General features: G+C 48.5%; 3 protein-coding genes across 4 annotated transcripts in view; 2 read left to right on the top strand and 1 right to left on the bottom strand.

Moving 5' to 3' along the window:
- Positions 1-26,406, top strand: part of LOC127055794 (2-5A-dependent ribonuclease-like) — an 821,333-nt gene that overhangs the window by 56,527 nt on the left and 738,400 nt on the right. The gene's annotated exons all lie outside the window — the stretch shown is intronic.
- On the top strand, positions 356-7,110 carry RNASEL (ribonuclease L). Its single transcript, XM_050963271.1, is given in 4 exon segments — positions 356-2,660; positions 6,131-6,342; positions 6,508-6,640; positions 6,959-7,110. Coding segments are annotated over 2 exon segments (1,524 nt in total). The 5' UTR covers positions 356-1,177; the 3' UTR covers positions 6,172-6,342; positions 6,508-6,640; positions 6,959-7,110.
- The window catches only part of RGSL1 (regulator of G protein signaling like 1), a 36,574-nt gene continuing 21,824 nt past the window's right edge, over positions 11,657-26,406 (bottom strand). Inside the window, exons 14-22 of the mRNA XM_050962286.1 lie at positions 24,795-24,891; positions 24,123-24,252; positions 22,948-23,128; positions 20,851-20,989; positions 19,994-20,118; positions 19,699-19,811; positions 14,901-14,996; positions 12,962-13,025; positions 11,657-12,086 (exon numbers count right to left, since the gene is read on the bottom strand). Of these exons, the coding sequence (XP_050818243.1) occupies positions 12,050-12,086; positions 12,962-13,025; positions 14,901-14,996; positions 19,699-19,811; positions 19,994-20,118; positions 20,851-20,989; positions 22,948-23,128; positions 24,123-24,252; positions 24,795-24,891 (982 nt within the window). The 3' untranslated portion in view covers positions 11,657-12,049. The remainder of the gene's footprint in view (positions 12,087-12,961; positions 13,026-14,900; positions 14,997-19,698; positions 19,812-19,993; positions 20,119-20,850; positions 20,990-22,947; positions 23,129-24,122; positions 24,253-24,794; positions 24,892-26,406) is intronic.

Here is a 26,406-nt window from a genome sequence, read left to right as displayed (position 1 = left end):
TGTTCCTTGTAAGTCCCAGGTCTCCTTCTCAGGACCTGGCTGTGCTGCAGGTATGCCGCAGGTTGGACACTTGCAATGATGGTGGCCACACACCTCCAGGCTTTGGACCCTTCTTCACAGCGTCAGCTCCCCGTTAGGTTAACATCCCCCTCCCAGCTTGGCCTGCAAGGACCCTTGGCTAAGGGTATCTTTCTGCACTGGGCCTTTTGCCTAAGGTCCCCCCCTTGGCTGTCCCCAGTTGCTCACCACACCTGGCTCTATAGCTGCAGCTCTGCTCCCAGCACAGGATCTACTCTCCCTGGGCTGTGTCTCTGGCTCTGTGACTGCAGCTCTGCTCCCAGCACAAGATCTGCTCTCCCTGGGCCCGTGTCTCTGGCTCTGTGACTGCAGCTCTGCTCCCAGCACAGGATCTGCTTTCCCTGGGCTGTGTCTCTGGCTCTGTGGCTGCTGCTCTGGCCCCTGTGGATCTGGCATGGCTCTGCTCTCCAGCTCAGCTTGGACACTCTACTTTCTCCTTAGCTCAGCCCCATTCTGTCTGAGCCAGGCAATTCCAACTCAAAGGAGGATGGGACCCACCCTGGCCTCCTGTCTCCCTGATTAGCCTGCCCGCCCTGTCAATCAGGCTGACCTGGAGCATTGGCCTCTCCCCACTGTTCTTGGAGACTGTCAGTCTCAGGGTCCTGATTTCCCATCGAACCCTCCCCTTTTGGTGCTGGGAGCTAGCCAACCAAAACACCCCCACTGAATTTTAGTAAGGGGGCAACAATCCCCTTACACCAGGATTAAGAAAATGAATTTAATAGTATCATTTTAGTCCATTAGAAAACATGATCTCCCACTGTGTTCCCATGAATTCATTATAATTATAAGTCTGGAGTACAGGGGAGGGGAGTAGAGCAGGGATGGCTGTAAAGAACACTTATTGCAACTGTAAACTCGGGGATTAAATTAACAGGCGATGCTACTTTTTCTGTTAACCAGGTGAAATAGCTGAAAAAAACTCCTGAGGGAATCTTCAGGACTGCACAGTGAAGCACTATGTGCTGCCCTCATCAAAGGCAGATGTAGATCCACATCCTTCTTCCTAGCTCGATTGTATGGGAAATAAATTTTGTTCTAAAAACTGCTCATCAAGGGACAAAGAGGAGCAAAGGGCACAGCCACTGATTTAGCCTTCATGGAGGCCACAGGCAACAGTCAGCCGGCAGCACCAAACAGCTGCAGAAATGGAACAGCAGCAGCCACAGCATCTCAGTTACATGATGCTATCGAGAAAGGTTCAGTAAAGACAGTCTGGCAGCTGTTGAAGGAAGGTGTAGATGTCAATTCCAAGGTAGAAGGTGGTTGGACACCTCTGCACAGAGCTGTACGGGCTGAGCAGGAGGAGACTGTTAACCTTCTGCTGGAGCAGGGTGCTGATCCACATGCCAGAAAGGACAATGGTGCCACTCCCTTTATTATAGCAGGCATAGTGGGGAATGTGAACCTTTTGGAGCTCTTCCTTTCTAAGGGGTCAGAAATAAATGAGAAGGATAACAACGGCCTCACAGCCTTTATGGAGGCTGCTTGGTATAGGAAGGAGAAGGCCTTGAAATTCTCATCTGAGAAATACTCATACAAGAAAGAGATGGATGTGAATTTGGGCCGGATGGTCAGTGCACAACAAAGACAAGTGTACAAAGGCGGAGAAACAGCCCTGATGGATGCTGCCAGGAATGGCCACCTCTCAGCTGTGAAAACCCTCGTGAAAGAGATGAGAGCCAGCGTGCATGCCTGTGATAACTTTGGCAGGAACACTTTGATCCATGCATTACGGCTGCCTCTGAAGAGGAACACCATACTTAGACAAAACAAGAATATAGAACTGATAGTCTCCTTTCTGCTGGACTGTGGTGCTGATGTTACTGGAAGAGATGAAAATGGGAAGACTTCGTTCATCCTGGCAGCAGAGAGGCAAAGTTAGGATTTGGTGGAATTGTTACTGAAGACAGGCAAAGTTGACATTAACGCCATGGGCAATGATGGCAAAACAGCGCTGAAGATAGCTGTGGAGTACGACCATGAGGAAATAGCCAAGCTGTTATGTTAGAACGGAGTCAGGGCTGATTGTAGTGACATTTTTGCAGCCAAAGAGAACTACAACAATGAAATGGTGGCACTGCTGCTCAAATACGGTGCTACAGCTACTAATAATCAGCCTCCTATAGAGTGGACACCCACCAGCAAACGCTGGGGAGAGCAACTATGGTGTCTTCACGGTATAAATTCCCCTCAGATCGGAAAACTCAACATCATATTTGATGAGTATTACTGCATTGAGAGCACCTCTGAAGGAGGCATCTACCTGGGATTCCATGCAGGGAAAGAGGTGGCTGTGAAGAGATTCCTTCTTGGCAGTGATAAGGCTAAACGAGAATCCATGTGTCTCAGTCATTGCCATAGCAACAGGCATATGGTAAAACTTTTGGGGACTGAGACTCATGGCAACTGCCAGCTCTTCTGCCTCTCTCTCTGTGAGAGCAACCTTGAGGATCATCTGAGCAAATCTGCACAGGCAGCCAATAATCATGACATCCTCAAGACACTCTTGGAAGCAGTGAGAGATCTGCACTCTTTGGAATTAGGCCACAGGGACCTGCACCCACGTAACATTTTGATAGGTTTGTGTGTTTTACATTCAGTTCCATTTAATCCTGCAGCCTGGCTGGAGGAGAAATTCTAGAAAGCAGGGTATTATAGAAGATTCAAACCCAGTGACTTGCATGGGTGTGTGTGTGTGTGTGTGTGTGTGTGTGTGTTTTCACAACAAGGATGTTATGCATGTGTACAAGGATGCTGTAATATATATTTGTGTGAGACAAGAATATTGTGTGTGTCAGACAGACAGACAGAAGGGGAAAGGAAACCTGATCTCAGCAGCAACAAAGCCTGCAGTTCAGCAGCTTTACCATCATATGGACGGATCAGGGCATCCCTCTGAGTAACCCTGCTCCAGGGAACAAAGGGTTAATTCAGCCACACAATAGAAAGGTGGAACACCACACAGGAGCCATTCATTTACTATTAACAAATCATGTTGCTTTGATAGATGTGGATGATAAAGTTCTCCTTGCAGATTTTGATAAGAGTAGCTGTTTTGCTGAAGGTCAAAGGGAACTTATAATCAAAGAAGACTTGGAGGTACTTTTCCTTAATACCAATATTGTGCTTACAGTTTTTCAACCTTCTACCCTTTTCTGTTTTTTTTTCCTAGTCCTTCTTTTTAAAAATTTCCTGGTGGGAGAGATCTTAGCCCTCTCTGCTCATACAAAAATAACATGTGGTTATGCCTTTTGAGCCAAGTGATTAGCTAACATTTGGAATCTTGTGGGTTGATTCTGTTAGGAAAGGAAATAAATTATGGAAGCAGGTATTTCTTTGATGCAATCCTGCTACTTTACAAAGAATGCACATAAAGCCCAGTTTCCCTGAACATAAAAGAAATCAAAGAGCAGGTGACAGTTTCTTTGCTCACAGTCCCAAGCCTTTTGCCCAGGCAGCATTCTACCCAAAAGTGCTGTCTCTTTAGCTTTTGTCAGCATCAGGCTGTAAACGCATCTTTGCCTGTGCCTTGGCTGCCTTCTCTGTCTGTCTCTGTGCGTTTCTGCCCCCCGCCACAAGTCCATCTCCAACAAGCAATATACCTTAAAACCTCTCTTCCCACGTAGCTCAGTTTCTCACCTGATCTGCATGGCTGGTGTTTTGAGTGCTGGCCTCTGTTGTTTCAGCTATCTATTTCATAAAGGACCTTGATTATTTCTTACATTTACACTGAAGGAAGGGCAGTGGTTAACGCAACGCCCAAGATAACAACACAGTGATTGGTCTCTGCAGAATCAAACACAGAAATAGACAATGCAGAAGGTCAGAGTATTGTTGATAGGAAATCAATTTGGCATCAGTCAATCAGATAGGTTGATTTTTTGGACATTCCAATGCTGCTAAAAAAAAATTACAAATTGCAGGTGAATGTGATAGAAATAGTGGATTGTTCTGTCACTTCTGATAAGGGACCTACTTGATACTGTAATTTTGACATGTTAATAAATCAAAGGGCTGCACCCCTGTTGTGGCACTGCAATCTATTCTTTAGACAAAGCCAACTCTCCCTGGCTAGATCTACATCTTGTGATATATATATTTTTAATTCTTTTCTACCTATATGTTTTCATTGCTATACCAGTCCACTGGAGCTGTGTCAGATCTATTGTCAGGAAGTTGCTTTGCCCCGTGGGGGTAGGAGATGAAATGGAACTCCATTGGTGGAACAATGTATGTGAAAATCTTACAAAGCAAAGTTCCGTCCCTTTGCTTTACACACAGATGGAGACAGTCTGGCCCATAGTCTTTTCTATGTATCTTGTTTTCAGTTAATTTTAAACTTGATATAAAAATACAATGGCCATGACACCTACAGCACACTGCAGCATATGGGCAATTTGACCAAGAGCTGGTCAGCTTCTTGCAGTAGATCACAAGAAGTTGCCATAGCTCCTAGGAAAATTGAATTTTTAATAGAAAAGGGTATTTTCTCCACCAGAAGCAAGGCCTTTGGGCATTACAAGAGGTGAACATTGAAGACTTTTTCCTCTGAGCTATTGCAAGTTGCTATTTACAATGTGCACTAATCTAACAAGAGGATCTCTGCTATTTTGGTTGAAATGGCCAGCATGTTCTAAACTGCAAAGGGGCTGACTGCCATAATATATTTATTAGTGTTCATTTAAAATGAAACAGACAAAAATTGGCTGCAAAGCTATAGCTAAGTTATTTTTTAGTTTCTTTTATTGTAGATCAGTGTTTCTCCACCTTTTCAGGTTGGCAACCTCCTACTGAAAGTTAAAAAAATGTTGCAACCTCGTTACATTTACTATAAGAGTAAGGATAAAAAAGTATCAGTGATAATGCTAAGCTTATATAATTTATTTGTGTGTGTGTTTTGAAAGGTTGACAGAGAATACTTGATTTTGAAGGGTAAGGTGTATTGGGAGTGGTGGAGTGAGATTTTCTCTGCTTTAGATTATAATTAAAAATTTCAGTGCCTCATGATACCCCTGGTTACCTTTCATGACTCCCTGGGGTTGCAACCCATCCACTGAGAAAAGATAAATAAAATTGTTGAAGGACAAGTCATTTCCTTATATTACATGCACAGTAAAGGGAAGGTAAAAGATACCTAAAATAGGCCTTAGGCCCTAATCCAATTGACTTCAGTGGCATCACTCACTGTGTGTGAAGCTAAGCAGACGTGTTAACCTTTGCAGGATTTAGGCCTGTGGGAATACAGGAGAGGCAAAGCAGTTCATCCGCTGGTTAAATTGTTCATCCAACTCCCAAAAAGAAAAAAAAATTCATTTAAAAAAATGGTGATGGTTGCTAAGTATCAACAATTTATTTAGCGACCACACCATTTACAAAACCCAGATCTTTAACAGCAAGGAAATGAATAGTTAAAACATCATAACATCTTATACCCATGTAAAAATAAACATAAGCACGTCATTCTTTCTTAGCCTAAAGAAATGTATATATCTCTACCACGATATAACGCCAACCTCGGGAGCCAAAAAACCTTACTACATTATAGGTGAAACCGTGTTATATCAAACTTGCTTTAATCTGCCAGAGTGCGCAGCCCCACTCCTAGAGCACTGCTTTACCGCGTTATATCCGGATTCGTGTTGTATCAGATCGCGTTATATCAGAGTAGAGGTGTATTTCATTACAACACAACAACCTTAACCTTGATCCACGGATTCCATTATTTTACATGCAGCATTTTTTTAAAAAGCCCAACAACCTTGATTTCAGTATCAAAACAGCTTCTTTTAAGGGATCTTGTTATGTGGGAGATATTATCAATTCATATATCTATTTTTGGTAAAGATGCTATACCTGCTGTTTCTTGAGAATAGCAGTAACAAAGAGAATTTGGCCAATAGGATGAATATATAACTGAGTCTATGCAGATTATGGACTCAGTCCTGCTCCTTCTGAACTCAAGGGGAGCAGGATCAAACCCTGTATGCTCTCTCTGCTGGAGGTTTTGGCTCTGGAAGTGAAATATTCTGATGCTTGTTCTCCTGCTCAGGCACTCGGAAGGTTGGTCCTATAAGTTGTAACACGGGGTGAGGTGCCTTTTGATGGATCTGATGGAGAGGATGTGGCTGCAAGACGCCCAACAGATTTGCAGGGTCACTTGGAGATTGAAGATCTCATAAGAAGTTTGGTCTCCCCCCATGGAGGAAACTCAGTTCAGTTAGGAGACTTGCTCCACCACCCCTTTTTCTGGACCCATGAGAGGTAAGCGTCATTAACAATAGTTCTAAGATCTCAAACAATAGATACAATAGCTGGAATGCTCCTGCCAAAACCTCCCCACTCTGGGATAAGAAATGTGCTCACCTTCAACTCTATAGCAGGTATACATTCTTGAAGGCTATCCCTTCCTCTCTTTCAATTCCACAGCAGGTTTGAGTTTCTTGTGGACGTTGGGAATAATCCAGACATCGAAAAATACAATGCTGAGAGTCAGATTGTGAAAGCTTTGAATTGCAATAAGGCAACAACTGAGAAGCACTTCTACCAGTGGACTAAGAAGGTAAGCTTTAATCAGCTAATTATATATTAAGAATAATCCTTCAAATAGGCTTCCCACTGTGTCCTGTTCTCTCTGTATCTTTGTTGTATAGTGCAAATGTTCCAGGGCTAGGACTGTTGTCAATTAGTATCTTATACAGCACCCAGCATGCTGCTGGCATTTAAATCATAAAATAAATAACAATAGGCAGCTTGTACTAGGAAGGGTGTCCCTGAAGACTTATAGGACCTAAGTTTTTCTGTATGTGGGCCACAGATGTCTCAGCCCAGATTCCTTACTGTGGATCAAGATTAATTTCCTTTTCTCTCTTCTTGGTAGTGTCATCATAGTCCTTTCTGCTTGATGGTTGGTTGGACTACTGGCCGTATTCAACTTTTACTCAATCTGCTCATGTTCCATGTCCACCATGTCTTCAAAGACAGGATACCTATTGCTGTTGGCAAGGCTGAAGGAATCTATAAATGCTTTTTATTACTTAACCATTGCAAAGTGAAATGGAGGCCCTCTTGCCAAAGCCTATTTGATTTAGTGATCAAAAGCAGGTAATGGCCAACCACGGGATTTGGCAGAATTAAATTGACACATAATCAAGGCATCATTCAATATACATATTTTTCCAGTGCACTGATATTAAATAACTTCATTATCAGTGGATTCCTGTACAAAATGGAATCTGAATTGGTTTGCCAAATTGCTAATATACATTTGATATTTAAAATATACTTTAGATAGTTTCTTCTTAAGAAAATGCATTGTGTTTTTTCCTATATTGCCATTTCGTATTTTAAATATCTGAAAACTTCATCAGTTTTGTACCTTTTTAAGTATATTTTTTGCCGTTTTTTTCATTCCAAATCTCCTCCCCCACATACTATCATGCCGGTTGCACACTTAAGCACTCAGAAATCAGGAAATGACAAAATTAAGGTTACACATTTAATGCTGATTATTATTTATTTTTGTATTAAAGTAGTACCTAACAGCTTGTACCAAGATCAAGGCCCCATTATGTTAGGTGCTGCATGAACATATAGTAGGAGATAATCCCTGCCCTCAGGAACTCACAATCTAAATAGACAAGAGAGAGAAGGTGGGAGAAAGAAAGTGTATAATTTTCATTTTACAAATGGAGAATGGAGGCACAGATTGATTCAGAGGGAGTCTGTCACACAGGGAGTCTGCTGGAAACTTGAATCCAGAGCCAGATCACCTGAGTCCCAGTCCAGTGCTTTAACCATAAAACCATCATTCCGCTATCTCTGCCCCCTTGTACATACCTGAAGATATGTAGTGAATGGGCTCCACAGGGCCTGAGCCAATGCCCACTGAAATCAATGACAGCCTTTCCATAGGTGTCAGGGATCAAGCCCTCACTGCATACCTTACAAGATGCGCCTTTCAGGGTTCTAGGGGGAAAAACCTGTGTTGTGTTGTATTATTTGACAAATAGTATATAATGTAATTAGAGTCTCTGAGCCAAATTCTGAACTCTGTTACATGAATTTGGTCCTGAATACTATGCATTATGTATAAGGGGACTTAAGTTTGCATATACAGTCTTAATTGTGGCACTTCCTGACTTTTGATGGGATTCCTATGGCTTGAAAGGGAAAAAAAATTCCATAACTTAGAATGGTTTGGACCCACCAGAATTCTCTGTATCAGGTGTGCAGTGACTGTGCACCTTAGTCAGTAACGCAAAAGGTTCTGTGGAGCCCTACCTGTTGGAACAAATACTTTTGGTGTGCAGTAAATGTACACTCACTGAGGCCTTTGTGTAAATTGCTCTGTGTGGGTAGCCCCCTATGATATTTCAGTGAGTCTCTGTACAGATATAATGGTCTGCCTGCATGAAGGAGCTTGCAGGATTGGGGCCTCAATGCATAACATGTTCACAGTGCATCTAGGCCAGCCATGCACACGTGCAGTGTCGCATGCTTGCATTTAGAACTTTGCTAAGAATGGCTAAAAAACCCCCTGCACTTGTACAAAGCACTGTGCTTGTGCAAACTGTGATTTCAAGACCCTGCAAATGGCAGAAACAAAGCCACAAGGCACCAGAGGTATTTCTCTTTACATTGGTTTATTTTCTCCCAGCTAAATTTCAGCTTTCTTTGATCTAGTCCTTTTGGCTCTCGGGGGTTGCAAGGCTGGGTGGTGGTTTTGCTTATAATAGGGAAGGTTCTTACTTTTTTTTCTTTACATGTTCTTAACAGCTGGATTGTTTTAGCTCATACTCTGTGAAAAAAACAAAGACAGCCCAATTCATCCCCAGACAGACACTGAACCTGGAAAATTTCAGCCTGAGAGATGAAAAGTTTTAGAGAACTCTGAGTGACTGACAGTAGGGGGTTATGATGGAAACAATTATACAGCCTTAACTATCACAGCAGCTATAAAATTCTGTTGAAAATATAAGAAATAATGGGATAGTGACTATGTTTCCAGTGTGGGAGATCGCAGTAGCAAGGGGACAAGAAGGAGAGGGAAGGAGGAGAGTATTTTCTATGGTATGGGAACCTCATAGAGTGACCAATCTCTTATGGGTCATTTTTCAGATTGATCAAGATGTTCTGGAAAACATGGAAAAGAGACGCCCCCCCATAAAGATACTGTCACTGACCTGTTGAGGTTAATCAGAAATGTGGGGGCGCACTATGATGGAAAACCGCAATGGTAAGTGGTCATATTGGGATTGATGTCCCAGATGAAGATAGTTCTGGGGGACTGCGAGGGGAGTTGTGTGGGAAGGGGTCCTTTTTTCACTTCCAGCATTATAAAAAAACAAAAAACAACTTTAAGTGCATTTTGCAACCAGATTTTGAAAACTAGTGGCCAAAATCCCGCCCCCCCTACCAGTAAAGTGATTTTTTTTAATCCCCGGGCAGGAGAACAAGGGTGAGAAAGGAAGAAGCCACAGATGCAAAGCAGGGAGCGCATGGACCTTAGTTTGTTTCCAGGAAATTCTCTCAAAGGCTGATGAAAAGTGGGAAAACCTACTTCTCTGATACTTCACAGTGAATTGGGATGCCCCACGTAAAATCCTGTTTCCTATTCTAGGTTCAAGGAAATAATCCAGAACCCATCACAGTATTTTGTTGACCGGTTTCCAGATCTGACATTTTATGTCTATGAGCATTTGTGCCGTGTGGACAGAGGGTGGTGGGATTTAATTACCTATTTGGTGAATGCCTCCAGTTCTCTAGCATCTCCAAAAAGGGGATCAGAGTGAGAACAGGAGATGGATTCAGAGGCTCATGTGGTTTGTTTAGAGTCTGAAGGGACAGGAATTCACCGTGGAGGTTGCTCTGCTTATTTTTATTTAGAGGCAGACAGATAGACACTAGGAACACATCTAGCGAACAGAACCTTTTATTCTCTGCACTTGCTAGCATCTGAGCAGAAAGTTTCTCTGTGCATGTTGCTTGAAACTCAGAACTTTTTTCAACCATTGCAGCATCCACTAATAACATTGGAGCACTAGGCTTCCCGCTGTCTCTGTGAAGGGGAAAAACACTTTACATCACGGGCTGCAATGACCTCTGGGCAGTTATCAAGCCAGAAGGATAGTGGGGGACGGATACAGCTCCCTTAGGCCTTGTTCACACTGGGGATTTCAGCCAGCATGGTAGCTGCACTAGTGTAGGCAGGCAAAGCGGCTTTAAACTGTGGTTAGGTTAGCAACGATGCAGCTTGCCCCTGCTTCAAGCAGTCTCAAGCTCCCCCAGCGCAAATTGCAGCTTGTAGAGCTTTTGCCTGCCCACACTGGGGTTTGTACTGGTGCAGCTACCTTGGTGGCTGGTGGCTGTAACTGGGGCATATCCTCAGAGTAGACAAGCAGGGCCGGTGCAACCATTTAGGCGCCCTAGGGTGCTAGGATTTGGGGGGCGCCATTTTCTTCGGCAGCGACCACAACGGCCGGATCTTCAGCTGCCCCGGTTGTCGTCAGCATTTCAGCGGAGGGAGCTGGGGCAGGGGACTGCGGGGAGGGTCGCCTGCAGTAAGTAAGTGGGGGGGGGCGGCATGCAGGGGAACTCCCCGCCCCAGCTCACCCCTGCCCTGCCTCCTCCCCAAGCATGTTGTGGCTGCTTCACTTCTCCCGCCTCCCAGGCTTGTGGCACCAATCAGCTCGGGGTGCTCGTGCTTGTGCTCATGTGCAGAGCAGGGGTGAGGGGGTGCCTCAGGGCAGAGGGTGGGGGATAGGGAGCTGCCACGGGGGGGCGCCTCAGGGCGGGGGGGGAGCGGCCATGGGGGAGGGGGGCCCCTCATGGCAGGGGCACAGGGTGCAAGGTGGAAGTTTTGCCTAGGGTACAAAACATCCTTGCACCGGCCCTATAGACAAAGCCTTACAGAGAGACCAGATTCTCCTGCAATGTTGCTTCAAAGGCACAGAGGGGGCCCGCTTACTTTGTGTAAGTTGTTGGAACTGGGACAAGAGCAGTACACCCAGGGAATCAATACACCCAAGCAGCAAACCTATCAATTATTATTTATTGGTGTTACGGAAGTGCCTAGTAGCCCCAGTGATGGACCACAGCCCTAGGAGCTGGACAAACATAGAACAAAAAGATAGCCCCAGCCCCAAAGAGCTTAGAATCTTAAGATGAGACAACAGGTAGAGATGGACTGACTGGGAAGTACAAGAAAACAATGAGACAATATTGTCTCTAGAGACTAGACAGCCTCAGGCTGGGGGAAGGGGTCTAACACACAAGTGGAGCGATCAGCGGGAAGGCAGCAAACATCATGTTCATTCCACAATTATTTTGGACCGGGGTGAGGGGTGGGTTTACTTAGGAGGGGATCAGCCAAATGGAAAGGGAAGTGAAGGGGACAAGGCAGAGGAGGAGAAGATAAGAGGAGCAGGTGTGGACTGAAGGTGAGGTGAAGATACTGTGAGGAGGGGGAGGGAGGGTTGGAGCAAACAGCCAGTCAGGGCAGGGAAAGTCAGAACCGGCTACAGTTTTGACTGTGATGTCTAGAGGTCCCTGCTCTGGCTGCTCCTGCCCTGCTGGCTGGAGTTTCTAGCTGGCTGCTCTCTGCTATTATCCCCCAAGTGGAAGGGTGGGCAGGCACTGCCTGTCCTAGTGCCTAGGCCTGCCTCCCTTGACCTTTCTTTCTTTCTTTTGCTTCCACTTATTTCTTTATGGGGGAAGGGGCTAGTGATTAAAGAACATTATTGAAGGCAGAAGATGCCATCATTGTCCATAGCCAAGGACTATGAGAATAGGTGTTGTGCAACCCATACGTCTGCCAAAGCACCTAATGCTTGAACTGCCACAACTCCTGATATTCTAGTCCAGACCTCCCACCACGGCCTTGCTAGTGCACCTCAGTCCTGACCTGCAGCACTGCTGTGCCTTCAGAGCCAGCCTCTGGGTGCACTCAAATCGTGAAAATGAGGATGGATTAGGATGGCTTTTTAGAAGCATCTTGAAGCTGTTGCCTGAAGGAAAAAGAGCAAGAACGTCAGGCAATGCCAATCCATGATGGGCGGGGGACAGGAGGGCACCGACCCTGTACTATACAAATGCACTGGAATTGCAACAAAGCTGAGAAGCCAACAATCCCATCCACCCCTAGTGAGTTTTGGTTTGTATGATGCAAATGTTGTCATGGATACAGTCATTTCCTCAGAAGCAGAACAAGTTTCAGCATGTCCCACCACTCCCTCCTGGCCCTGGTCCTTGGTCCATGAGCATGTGTCGGTACATATTATTCATCAACCCATCCTGACTCCATCTAGACTTAGTCCTACTTTCTCCTCTGGAGTTAAAGTTCAGAATGGTCCAAGGGCTCTTAACTAGAAGCAGTGAAATGAAAAGCCTGACTATCAGGGAAGCTATCCCAATGGCGAGGTCTCTTGGACTGGGCATAATCTCCCAAACTCTCTCCCTTGGACTGTTTGGAATTGAACTGGACAAAGCCCTGGAGAGTACAGTCTTTCGGAGTCCCTCTATGCTCCCATCACTGCAGGATCAGAGTGCCTTCCAAAGATTTAGTCTTACAATGCCCGAGGAAGGGAAGTGTTTTTATCTCCACTTTATAGATGGCAAAATGAGGTCCTGAGAGAGTAGTTAGTCCACTGGGAGTCTGTGGCAGAGCCAAGAACAGAAGCAGGACCCCCTTATTCTGTAGTCATCTTCAGCTGGGGTTACTTTCCCCACTCTTCATTGTGCCCGGGGTAGGTTGGGGGGACAGGGAGCTGGCATGCCCACACAATTTGTACTCAGCCTAGGAAGCGAGTGATTTCCCATCTCAGGCTGGGCACTCGCACCGGGTCTGGATGGAAGGAGATGAGGTTTCCCGGTCATTACCTACCCAATCTGTTGGGTCACGCAAATGCCAGATGGAGGCTTTTTCCAGTTGAGGCTTCCAGACGATGCTGAGAGAAAACCCAAGAGAATTTTCCATCATGAATTGAAAATCACCCTGCAGGCCCCCTCCACACAAGCAACCAGCAACATTCTAACATCTAAGCATCTTTTTTCCTGGGCAGATAGGAAGATGAACTCAAGAGAAAGAGCATTCCTAAGTTCTCTTTGGGGTAAAGAGATCAGCAGGGGGACGTGATGCTCCCAAGGTGGCCTGGCAACATCTACATAGGTGCAGGTCTGGGTTAACTTTTTGTGGGCCCAGCACTAAAGATATTTGTGGGCCCCCATTGGGGAAATAGGGCATGTGATGGGGGGCGGTCCGCAGAGCGAGAGATCGGTTGGGGGCATTGAAGCGCAGCGGGAATGGCTCCACTCAGCCTAGCACAAGGGCACTGTTTACAAACCCACAACTGGTAGATGCACACTGGCCCGCCCAGTCCTGCGCTGCCAGCGTGCCCCTTCCACACTGCCCCCCTGCCCAGTGCCCTGCCCTTATGCCCAGCACCCTCTCACACAGAGACTTCACCCACAGATCCCTATGCCCAATGCCCCTGGACCCGCTATGCCCAGCACCCCCTGCCCAGAGACCTCTCCAACTGATCTCCCACCACAACTGCACAGCATCCTGCACACCATACCCTCGGACCAGCTCCCCCACCCACAGATCCCCTACTGTCCAGCACCCCCTTCGCAGTCCCACCATCACAGCTGTACAGTGCCCCCTATTCCTGAGGGAATTCTGCATCAAATTCTGTGCATAATATTTTAAAATCCTGCAATTTTTTTTACAATAAATAAATGTGGAAGCTCCACCATGGCAATGAGGAGCACAGGCCACTGGCTGCATGGAGGTGGGAGAATAACCTGTCCCCTGCCCCCCGGGACAGGGACTTGTCTGTGAGGCTGAACCTGACCCTGACACAGCATAAGGGCCAGGCCTGCCACAGAAACACCCTGGGGCCCTGTCCCTTTTGCGCCAGGGCCAGGCACACCGGATGTGGGCAGGGAGGCTCAGCCTGGCAGCAGGATCCAAGTGCAGAGGGGGTATCCAGATGGGGGTAAGAGGGTTCTGTGGGGGGCAGTCTGGGTGCAGGCAGCTCAGTGGGGGATCTGGATGCACAGAGAGGTTCCAGGTGCAGGGGCAATGTAAGTCTGCAAGGGGGGACCAAGTGAAAGTGGTTGGAGCTCAGTGGGGGGGAGGTCTGGGTGCAGGGAAGGTGGGGTTTATTTGGATGGGGGTCCAGGTATAGGTGATTGGGGCTCAGTGGGGCGGGTGTCGGGGGGGGGGGGCTTATTGGGATGATACAGATGCAGGGGAGGTGGGGCTTGTCAGGGTGAGGGTTTGATGGGCCTGTTTAACAGAGGAGCCCCAGCTGCTGCCAAGGGGATCTGTATGCTGGGCCTCTGCTTTCCCTATCCCCTTCTCTTCCCCATCCCATGCCCCTTCCCCACCACTCCATCTCCTCCCCATCCCACCCCCTTCCTTCCCCACTGCCTCTTTCCCCCTGCCCCCGCTTCCCCTTCCCGCCGCCCAGTGAGTGTGGGGCATGCCCGACCCCTGCTGCAGCCCCCAGCCAGGACGTAGCTCAGGGGAAGGGGTGGAGTGGGGGTGGGCCTGGGGCAGAGCAGGGGTGGGAAGAGGTGGGGTGAGCGTGGGGCAGGGGCGGGGCAGCTTTCCTAGCTGGCTCAACCGGCTGGGGAGTTGGGCTGGCCAGGGCCCCTTCTGACTCTGGGCCAAGCACCATGTCACCATGGTAAACCCAGTACTGCACAGGTGGGGACAGGAATAGCTAGAGACAGGAAAGTCTGATTTCCTAGGCTCCTTCCTCATCACTAGGCACTCGGTTCCCAGGTCAGAGAGCCTCAGGGGCAAAGTTACTTACACTTTTGCTCTGTAGAAGAATCCACTTCCTCCCGAGGCTGCGGTAGCAGCAGCTGGATCCCCTTGAGCAGTGTGAACCTAATGATTGGATAGTCCTCTACTGAAAGAGGAGGCAAAACAATACAGCATAGTAACTTCTCCAGCAATGGGATCCTTCTCTAATACATCTAATAGATTCCCCCTTCCTCTGCTCTACCAACCAGCTGCTCCCACACAGATTTTCAGGCTTCTTCAGCTCCTTTCATCTGGATTGGCAGACAGCATTGAGGGGTACTGGAGAATGAGATTGGATTCTCCTCCCCATCCCATATTAAATGACTGGGATGTGACATAGACATGTATCCTTGGGCAAGAGGGGGAAGGAAGCAGCTCAGGGTAGTCCAACAAGCATCTCATTTGATGTTGTTGTAGGCTGTTCTCCTTGAACATCAGGCACAGTCAATGAAACAAGATGAGAGGACGAATGAATATCAGAGGGAACCACCTCTTGACCTAGGTTCTGCTGCAGCAGTGAACAAGAAGGGTAGGAGCTACTGACTATCCCATGCATGATACAGGTCTTGAAGGATAGGAGGTGGGGCATTGTGTTTATTCGGATGTTGTTCAAGGTGGTTTGTTTGGTTGTGTGAATGGAGGGGTAAAGAGGAAGCCACATGGAGCCACAAAGATACACAGCTTTATACACAGCCGCACAGCCAGCCAGCTGGGCATGTGTGGCAATGGGTTAAACCATGTGGCTGTGTGTAAAGCTGTGTGTCTTTGTGGCTCCATGTGGCTTCCTCTTTACCCCTCCATTCACACAACCAAACAAACCGACTTGTAGGATGGAGCACTATCTTCAGCTTCATGTGGCAGATGTCATTTGAATTTCTCCCTCCCTGAATTAGAGATCTGAAGTTCTGAATTATATTTTTTTTCAAGCTTTCATAAAGAAGGTCCTTCATCACATCTTCAAAGGCTACAATCCCAGATGAGACATCGCTTTGAGCACCCGAAGCTGCTCAATCCTCTGCTGATGACAAAATAAGGCACAAGCGGAGCAACAGGGACACTATGTGGCCAGATGGAAGAAAAATTCAAGTCTCTTCCTTGGGAATTTCCCAGAAGGAGAGGCACCCAAAGGGAGTGGGGTTGGGAAGAGAGATGAATTTAAAATATGTATATGCTGTGAGACATTACTCTGCTCAGCTGCTTCTTTGCAGTGACTGTAATCCCAGAAATAAACTAAAGTAAATAAACATGCTTTTGTGCGATCAGTATATATTTAGGATATTTTTCCTAGTAATTGTAGAGTACTTTTTTAACAAGCTACTTAACCCATCCTGTCAGTAACCTCACTAGGCAAAGCTCTTACTTTAGGGTGTGATCATGATCAGGAAAGTATCTTGACAAAAGTCAGCAGAAACAGTTCAGTTTGCAAGTCGAAACAAGATTTTTCTGACTGCCCTAAAATACAGTTTTATCCTGGGTTTGGAAATCCAACTGGGTATTTTCCCCTCCTCATACAATGACACCAACAATACAGATTCTGCCATCTGAGATTGGCTGGCAAGTGTGTGGATGACATGAAGCAGAAGAGAATCTGCTTTGCTCTCCCACCACTATCTCAGCTTTGCAGTGCGGACACTGGTAACAACTGCAGATGGTTCTTCTCATTTAATGGGCAACTCTAGAAAATGACACAAAGACTGTGAGTAGCTATAACATGGAGGTCAGAGTGATTTATGGGTTGTCCTCTGTCAGCTCTAGTGAGGATGTTAGTCTGTTAAAGGCCCTAGCTACAGAGTTTGGATTCTGCTGGGGCCCCAGTCCTGCAAGGAGCTTTGTGCAGGCACAGGGGTCTGTCCAATTGGCACTCCTTGCTGGATTATGGCCAGGCCTGGTCGGAACAAAGTGCCATTTCAATCTATTCCATTTGCTGTCCAGTCCAGAGCAACACTTGAATACTGGGATAATGATTGGTCACATCTCAAAGCATCATGGTTTTTAACACAAACTCTGGTGCCTGGGAGTGGACAGCATGGAACAGAAATAGTTAATGACTGTAATAATTTGCATGTACTGCATATAGCTCTCTCCATAAAGCTTTTTATGAAGATTTATTAACCCTCCCAAACAGCCCTGTCAGGTAGATACCCTAAGTCTTTTCATGTGCAATTGAAATTTTGACTGATGTTTGGCTGAGAATAATCATGTGATGAATCAAATTTTGTCTGCCTCCTCAGGAGGTCAATAATCCTGACTTTGGGACTAGAGCCGTGACATATTGAGGAGCTGGTCTCAGAAGCCCCGTTAAACATTCCACAAACAAATAAGGAAGGGAGGTTGACACGGTTACACATAGTAACTTCCACTTTTGAGTGAAAATAAGATTTATTGTTCCTTGGGATAAATATTGAGCTCTGTTAAGCCTGGGTCAGTACCTCTTAATATGCATCTCAACAGACATCAATGGTCTTGATTCAATACTCAGATATAAAGCCACATAAAACTGCTGTAACAAAAAGAATCAAGACTCCAGATCTTCATTTTATATGCAGGGAAACTGAGGCACAGCACTTGCATGACTTGACCGTCATTCAACGATGGAGTAGAGTGAATAGAACCATACTCCTGACTCTCTCTCTCTGTTTTCTATTCTAACTATTAAAGAAAATAAAACTCTTTAATAAAAAAATGACTATTTTGATTAAAAGTGGTAAGTCAATTAGAAAATTGCCACATGACTATTCAGTGAGAAATCCAAGGTGTCAGAGGGAGTGACAACCACTTCACTGCTAATGTCTTAGTATCATTTCATAGTTTGGTTCTTAAATGAGCTGGTACTAAGTGCCAGGCTGAGGAGTGAAAACTGTCCCTGGTCCTTGGGAGAATGTACCCTATACCAGTCACTCCACTTCATGTCTGAACTCTAGTGAGTGTCACCCCCCAAGCTCTGACCGCAGCTTCTCTGCATTGTAAGTGCTCAGTTCAGCCCTGGTATAAAGGCACTGATGTCAGCGAAGTTACATGAGAGATGAATCACTCCTTAATCTGCGTTCACCTCCGAACCCGCCTGGGAACAGGGCCGCCTCGAACATTTTTGCCGCTCCAAGCGAAGACAAAGACAGCTGCCCCCACACGCTTCCCCCACCCCCAGCGTCGCTTCGCCTGAGTCCCCGCCCCCCAGAGCGTCACGTTGCCCAAGATCCCGCCCCAAGAACCGTCGCACCGCCCAAGTCCCTGCCCCTCCCCAGCACCGCACTGTACCGCCCAAGTCCCCGCCCCCCGTGTCGCGTCACTCTGCCCAAGTCCCCGCCCCTCCCGAGCACCGCACTGTACCGCCCAAGTCCCCGCCCCCGAGCGTCACGTCACTCCGCCCAAGTCCCTGCCCCTCCCCAGCACCGCACTGCACCGCCCAAGTCCCCGCCCCCCGTGTCGCGTCACTCTGCCCAAGTCCCCGCCCCTCCCGAGCACCGCACTGTACCGCCCAAGTCCCCGCTCCCCGTGTCGCGTCCCTCTGCCCACGTCCCCGCCCCCGAGCGTCGCGTCACTCTGCCCAAGTCCCCGCCCCCTCGAGCGCCGTATCGCACCGCCCAAGTCCCCGCCCCTCCCGAGTGTCGCACCGCCCAAGTCCCTGCCCCTCCCCAGCACCGCCCTGCACCGCCCAAGTCCCCGCCCCCCGTGTCGCGTCGCTCTGCCCAAGTCCCCGCCCCTCCCGAGCACCGCACTGTACCGCCCAAGTCCCCGCTCCCCGTGTCGCGTCCCTCTGCCCACGTCCCCGCCCCCGAGCGTCGCGTCACTCTGCCCAAGTCCCCGCCCCCTCGAGCGCCGTATCGCACCGCCCAAGTCCCCGCCCCTCCCGAGTGTCGCACTGCCCAAGTCCCTGCCCCTCCCCAGCACCGCCCAAGTCCCCGCCCCCCGTGTCGCGTCGCTCTGCCCAAGTCCCCGCCCCCCGAGCGTCGCGTCGCACCGCCCAAGTCCCCGCCCATCCCGGGCACCGCACTGCACCGTCCAGGTCCCCGCCCCCCAGCACGGCGCCACGCCTCCCAATCCCCGTCTACCCCCAGCGCTGTCCTGCGGAACCGAAAAAAACAAAAACAAACCCCAAGGTGCCCCCCCCAGCCAGTGCTTGGTAGGCTGGAGTCTGGAGCCGGCCCTGCCTGGGAGCAAATTCGGCAACCAGAATTACTTTAGTTTAATTTGTGTTTTGAAGGGTTGAATATTTTGGGGGGACGTGGTATAAGGAATCTAGTGTGTTTATCATGGAGAAAGTGCATTTGATGGCTATGACCCTGATTTGACTTTCTGTATTCAGTAGCAGATGTACAGTTATGGGACTTAACCAGTGTGGGGTGTTCATGTGCTATCTAGGAGGGAATGAAGGGAGAGGTTTAGCTGTTTTGAGACCAACATGCTGATTGAAAATGATCACCAACATAGGAAGATAGGAATTGCCAGATCAATATTAATCCATTAATTCTTGTCTTCTGCTTCAGTTACAGTATCTATATCATTACCTGATGTTTCACAAAAAAACCTCCTCTAGACAACTGTGCAGCACTTTACCTGGAGGAAGATTCCTTCCTGACCTGATCCAGTTTACACCATGAAGCATTACAGCTGCCTGATCTATGCAAATACTCACCAAATAAAGATATTTTAATATCAAACTTTGCCTCTCATACAGAACCACTGGTGAGCCACTACCTGAGGCATTAGAAGATGGGCAAGGCTGAGAGGACTAACATGCAGCATATGTGACAGGGCAAAAACATCAGAGAAAGAGAGAGGATGAGGAAGAGACAGTCTCATCTTACCCCCGCTGAAGATACTGGATGTTCTAGGTGATGCCTTCGCTGGGAGTGGAGAGAGATTTTTTTTTATCTTTGGGTACCTGCGGAAGGACTCCATTACCTTCCAGTTACAGTATCTGTAGGGGAAATACTAAGGTCAAGGACAGACAGCAAATCAAGTCTAACACATCTGAGGAATACAGTCAGTAATAATGTCCCTTTCGGACTCACATTTTCTTTGGAAGGAGGTAAAGCGAGAGAGCGCCCGACACCCACCTCTGCACCCCCCTCGCCCTGCCCAAAAGGGAGGGATTTTTACCTTTTCCAGAAGTATATCAGAACTGGGAAGACGTTGAGCAAGGCCATGTGATAGAGGCTGCGATCCAGGACCCCTTTGGCAGCTAAATTCCGGATTAAATCTTTCTGGCCCTCAGAAATGTTCACCTGGCCACAGAACAGAGACCACTTCACAAATGGGGCTTAAGGCACAGGTGGCATCCCTACTGAATCCCAGACAGAAACACCCCTAGTAACTCCCCCCCCCCCCCCACCAATTGCCCTCGCACCTTCCAGGAGTCTGCATTCCACTTATAGAGCCCTGGTCACAGTTCAGAGCTCTCTAAGCAGGGTCTCAGTTTATTTCCTGACTAACTAGCCAAAATCCAAAAGAATCTCCTTTCTGCCTCTTCCCTCACCATGCTTTTAAAAGGGATTTAAAAAAAAAACAGCAGTGTGCCATGAGGAGGTGCAGCATAATGGGGAGGGAGAGTATGAGTGATCTCCAGTGAATACAGGCCAAAAGGTTCTTCTCTATTGATCGTAAAGCCAGCCACTGTGTCTCAGCCCTGACCAGAAGGGCCCATGTCCAGATAGTCATTCAGTCGCCATGCCCACTCACTCACTCTCTCTGGATTACCAGTTAGCGTCAGTTGTGAGAGTGGTTTTGGTTATCACAGACACTCTCCATTAGGACCTGGATTGAAGCTAATAACTTACTTTGCACAATGCCAAAGTCATCAGAACTGCAGTATGTTCAGCTGGAGCAGATTGAAACCTGGGTCCCATTATTAATTCCCTGAGCCAGATACCCCGCAGTCCATAAGGCTCTCAGGCGATGACTTGCAGGCCCCGGGTCTCCCTGGTAGCGAGTGTGCAGGGCCTATTACAGCATCCTACCCGCAGTTTAGGAGGGACTTCGGAGTTCAGGAAGAGTTTGGTGATCGTGGCCACTTTGGTCTTAAGAAAGGCGACGTCCCTCTCGGTGTACATCCCGCAGGCTGCGAGCACTGCGGCCGAATCAGCCAGGTGACAAAACCTACCAGGACAAATGGGAGGGAACCTCTAAGAGAGAAGCTGTGGCTGTCTCCTCAGACTCTGGTACAACATGTGGCTTTTAGCTGAGATTTTCTAAGCCATGTAGGGGATTTGGATGCCCACTTCCCACTAACATTCACTCCCTGCCCTGTGGCACGTCTTCCTCCGAAGAGGGTGTGATGGGGTGTATATGCCACACTGGTATAGAAAGGGCTAACTGGAGCCAGAGAGCAATGAATGCATCCAATTGCACCTGGAGGATGGGCCAGGTCCAACTAAAGATGAAGTCTAGCTGGGAAGAATCTGGGAGTTACAATGAGGTGAAGGAACCACAGTGAGAAGGTAAGAATACTGCAGTCCCTCTCTGGTCAATAGAGAGGCCTGTGGGCCAATGGCAGGATTTCAGGGCAGCAGAGGAAAGAGGAAGCCCAGGGGTGGAGATGGGAATAGGCCTTGGGGATCCTCTCCTGACACAGGAACCCTGGAACAGGCCAGAAGAGACACTGGGTAGACAGAGGGGTGGAGCAGTCCCTCAGAAGGGAGCTCTGACAAAGAGGAACAGGACTGCCAGGGGAGAAACTCAGGGAAGTATCGCTCACCGCAAGAAATGGAAAGGACTCTGCAGAGCCCAGAAAGGGGCAGCGGGAAGTCCAAGGTAGGAAGCACTCAAATGAGGAGTCTGGGGGAGTGGACCTTGTCTGCTTCCACAGGATCCCTGGATTGGAATCCAGAGAAGACGGAGGGCAGGGTCGACTCCAGGCACCAGCTTATCAAGCAGGTGCTTGGGGCGGCAACTCTGGAGTGGGGCGGCACTTTCAGATATTCGGCGGCAATTCAGTAGAGAGTTCCTCACTATTGCTCGGAGCGAAGGACCTCCTGCTGAATTGCCGCAGATCGTGATCGCAGCTTTTTTTTTTTGGCTGCTTGGGACGGCAAAACCCCTGCAGCTGGCACTGAGGGAGGATCTGGGTTCCCCTCCTGGCCACTGAGGAAGGTGGCATGATACCTCCATACAAAGAGTAGGGACTCTGGAAAACCTGGAGACAAGAGGTGTAAAGATCACTGGGCCTAGAGTCAGGAAACCTGACCTAAGGACATCAGGCTGGTGTTTGCAGGGACTTCCTGCTACCCTGGAAGGGGTGGGACTGGATGTGACCTGGCCGGAGGGTTGAGTCACCGGAAGAGGCAGACCACCATTAGGCTGGAACAGCTGTCCTGCAGTGGGTGCCAGACCAGAGCCTGCTTCACCATACCTGGCCAGCGGTGAGTCACTCTCTGACAGTGGGGAGTGGGGGATGGCACAAGGGTTCCTGGATACTTTCATAGGGGCAACTACACCTCAGCAGAGGGATTGTCTTGTGCTTCCCACCCCTCCCATTGGCCATCATGACATCTCCGTGGCAGCTCCAGCAGGAAAATACTAAATGTCAAACCAGGAGCAGCAGCCAGTAGTGTGTAACTAGCCCGCTCTCTGCAGGCCACCAGCAGTGCACAGGTCACAGTTAGGGTCATGCAAAGCAGACACAGGCAGCATGGCTTGACTTGTCCCCCCGCTTAAACAACCTCCTGCTCTGGAGACAGACAGCTTGTGTCACCGCCATTCCTGTGCTGGCTGGGAAAGTGAAAGTGAGCATCCTTCAGTCTTCTGTTACTGCTGCTTCCTGATCAGCCAAGAGGTGTCGCTGCAGAGCACTCAGCAACAGGTACTCCTTCACACCTTCTGGCTGTCCAAAGGGGGCTTCTTTGTGTAAAGAAACAGGCCTTTGCCCTGGGAGCAGAGTGCAGTACCTCCCAGCACCACATCGCTGCAGTGTAAGCAACAGATCAGCTGAGTGCCCAGCAGGCTAGCATGCGGTGCCGCTCTGTCTGAGCCAGCCCATCAGGCCAGGGATTTTATCCTTGCAAGACAGGAAGAACCCCAAGGTATTTGAAACAAACGGACAAGGCGGGCAGGCTTACTTCTCAATCTCCAGGTAAAAACTGAGGTCGTTGACCAGGAAGTTGATGGAAATGTGCCGCTGGTTAAAGAGCCGGCGCTTCACCTGTATCACCTCCACATCCTCTCCCGTGCTGGCAGCCGGCACAGCCTGGCGGGGGCTAGCCACGGCAATGGTACTGCGCATGGAGCTACTGGGCAAGTCTGAGTGAGGACAAGGGAAGACCTGAGCAACTCATCTCCCTCAAGATCCTGCGACCCAGATGTTGGGTAAATTGATAGAGACACAGTGCATGCATGAGACGGGGAGGTGACAAGGCCAGCACTAATGGAATTGAGCCAGACCTCATTTCAATCCCACGTGTGTCTCTCTATCAATTTACCCAATCCCCCAACAATGCAATCCTGTACCCTAACCCCCACCTAAAGTGCTCTACTCTTCTGTCTACAGTTTGCTGCTGGTGTCTCTGGCCCTGTAATCCTCAACCTGAACACTTCCCCCAGTACACACAGGGCTCGTCCAGAGCCCTTCTAGTTCATGTTACTCTCTAATCCCCATACCCCTCCTGCCCCCCAGCGCTACCCTAAATCATAAGGAAAGAACTTACATTAGTGCTGCACGCTAAACCACCACATGGAGGAAATACTCACAGCTGAAGCCAGGTACTAAGTCACTGCACAGACTTACTGAACCTACAAGAAGCAGCTGGTGGGTGCTGTCTTCAGATGAGCTGAAAACGTACAGCGTAGGCAGCTTCCAGGGGGGTTGTGCAGTACAATTAGTGCTTTAAATAGTTAGGACCTCATTTTTCATTATAGTGCCTAATGGGTGCCTAAGTTAGGCTGCCCAGCTCCTCCCATGGGTGCTCAAATAGCACGAGCTGCATAAAATGCCACTTTGAGTGACCAACGGCAGAGCTGCCTGCCCAGGTTAGCAAATGGGATTTTCCCTTCTCCAGTGGCTAACTTCTTGCTGGGTTGGAGCAGATTCTTGCTATGGAGAGAACAACCCAGCTGCTTCACTCCCTCTGAGCCAGCTGGTATCCTGGCCTCTTATATGCCCCCAACAGAGAACTCTCAGATAAGAAAATGATGGCAGAGGACAAGCTGCCAGGTTTCTGCTATTGCCTCCCCTAGAGTCTGCTCACCCCAGGAGGCAACAATGGTAGGCAGGAGAATGAGCGGGATCTGGACATACTTTCTTTTTGATTTACGAGCTCCCTCCGCAGAAAGTCCTCAAAGTCTTTGCGGGATTTCCGATTGTTCATCTCCCTCCGGAACTTGCAGATGCTCCTGATGAAAGCCTGGAGCACGAACCACACTCTCTTCTGTGGGCAAAGCACATGGAAGGTGTCAGCCTATGTACAGCTCTGGGAGAGGAAGCAAGGCAGGGAATGGAGGCAGTAAATAACTATGGGCCTGATGGGAATGCCTTCAGACTAATTATCCTGATTATTCCCTGGGATTTGTGCCCAGGCAGACCTGCCACCCTGAACTAATGCACCAAAATGCATCTGCACATTAAGTGGAATTACTGACCCCACTGAGCCACAGTTATTGCTTTTCAATGTCACTGGGCTTCAGTCAGAACCCTGGGGGATGTTGCCGTTAAATGAATTTCCTGATGAAAGTCAGTGGGGCTCTGCATGGGCACAGGGGGCTGTTTGCACAGATGAGCTTACAGCCCAGGGGCTATAGACATTAACTCTCTCATTCTGGACAAAGACAGTTTGTTCTGCAGACTTGCATGACCCTCAACCCACTGGCATCAACATATTCACAGAGAAAAGCAGCCCCTTCCCACTCTCGGGCCTGTGCTCTGGGATCTAGCTGGGGTATCAGCAGGTGGAGTGCAGGCCATCCTACTTACCAGCTTGTCCTTTATGAAGGATCCCCTTCCCTGCCTCGTGACCAAGTGAGTGTCAAAAATATCGCTCCCAGGGTACAAATCTTGGTACATCTTAAACCTGCCCGGATGGGAGAGTATTAGAGAAAGCAGAAAGAACAAGGAGTACTTGTGGCACCTTAGAGACTAACAAATTTATTTGAGCATAAGTTTTCGTGGGCTAAAACCAACTTCATCGGCTGCATGCAGTGGAAAATACAGTAGGAAGATAGATATACACAGAGAACATGAAAAATGGGTGTTGCCATACCAACTATAATGAGAGCAATCAATTAAGGGTTTTTTTGGGCTATTATCAGCAGGAGAAAAAAAAACTTTTGTAGTGATAATCAGGATGACCCATTTCCAACAGTTGACAAGAAGGTGTGAGTAACAGTAGAGGGGAAATTAGCATGGGGAAAATAGTTTTTACTTTGTGTGATGACCCATCCACTCCCAGTCTTTATTCAAGCCTAATTTAATGGGAGGAGGCTAGCACAAAGGCAGAGACAGGGAGGAAAGAGATGGTGGGGGAAATGGAGGGCCCAGTCCCTGAATGCTGGATAACCCTGGATATCACTTCTATTGCTGCAGTGAAACCTGATGAGGAGGGTAAAATTGATCATCCTCTGATCCCCTCCTCACCGGCTTCTGCTGCTGCAGGGGGCTGTGCTATTCATGGGTAATCCCAGAAATGCAAGGACCAGCTCAACCTGCCCCCTATAATATTTCACAGACACACTAGTGTATGAAAAGTTATGAGCCACACCCTGCTGTCCTTATGCAGATAAAATCCCGTCAGCTCCAATGGGAGCTGTGCCAGAATATGGACTCAGCACTCTGGCCACTGCTTAGGTGTATCCTACTACTGAGTATGTGTGTGTATAACCTCCAGCAAATTTAGCAACAACGCCATTGGCCTCTTAGGAAGTGTGATGGGGCATCCACCCCTCACAAGACTGGAACAGGCTAAAAGGGGCCAATTAATGTTATAGGCTGCACCTGGAGGAGAGCCAGGGCTGGATAAAGCCTAGTGGAAGATGAAGCCCAGCTGGGCATGGGCAGGCTGGGCTTGAGAATAACCAGGAAGCTGAGAGCAAGAGGGGGCTGCAGGGAGGGGCTCTGCAGTAACTCCCTACAGAGAAAGGGAGTTGACTAGGGACAAGGAGTTCGAGGGGGAGAGTAAACCCTGGGATCACGTCCTGGACTTCAGACTCCGGCAAGAAGCTGAGAGGGGGGAATAGCCTCTGGGAGCGGAGGAAGCTTGGGCTGGTAAACCCGGAGGTGAGCCAGGAGATAGAGAGGTGAAATAGGAAGAAGCCCAAGGAAACAGCAACAGGATCAGAGATTGAATAAACTGTGGTTGCTAGGCATAGGGTCCCTGGGCTGGAACTCAGAGTAGTGGGCAGGCCTGGGTTGCCCTACTAGCCATTGGGGAAGTGGCACTGGACCTGGACTTGGCCTGAAAGACTGACTGACATGGCATATGGACAGCTTGTCCAGTGGGACTTTAAAATCTCAGAAGGGGAGGACCAAATAGTGACCTGGCTGTAAGGCTGAGTCACGAAGAGGAAGCACCTCAAGTCCCAGAGAAATA

Source organism: Gopherus flavomarginatus, chromosome 7, assembly GCF_025201925.1.
Source record: "Gopherus flavomarginatus isolate rGopFla2 chromosome 7, rGopFla2.mat.asm, whole genome shotgun sequence".
Classification (NCBI taxonomy): Eukaryota; Metazoa; Chordata; order Testudines; family Testudinidae; genus Gopherus; species Gopherus flavomarginatus.
The sequence above is the reverse complement of the archived record's forward strand: the minus strand, read 5'-3'. Positions and strand labels throughout refer to the sequence as shown.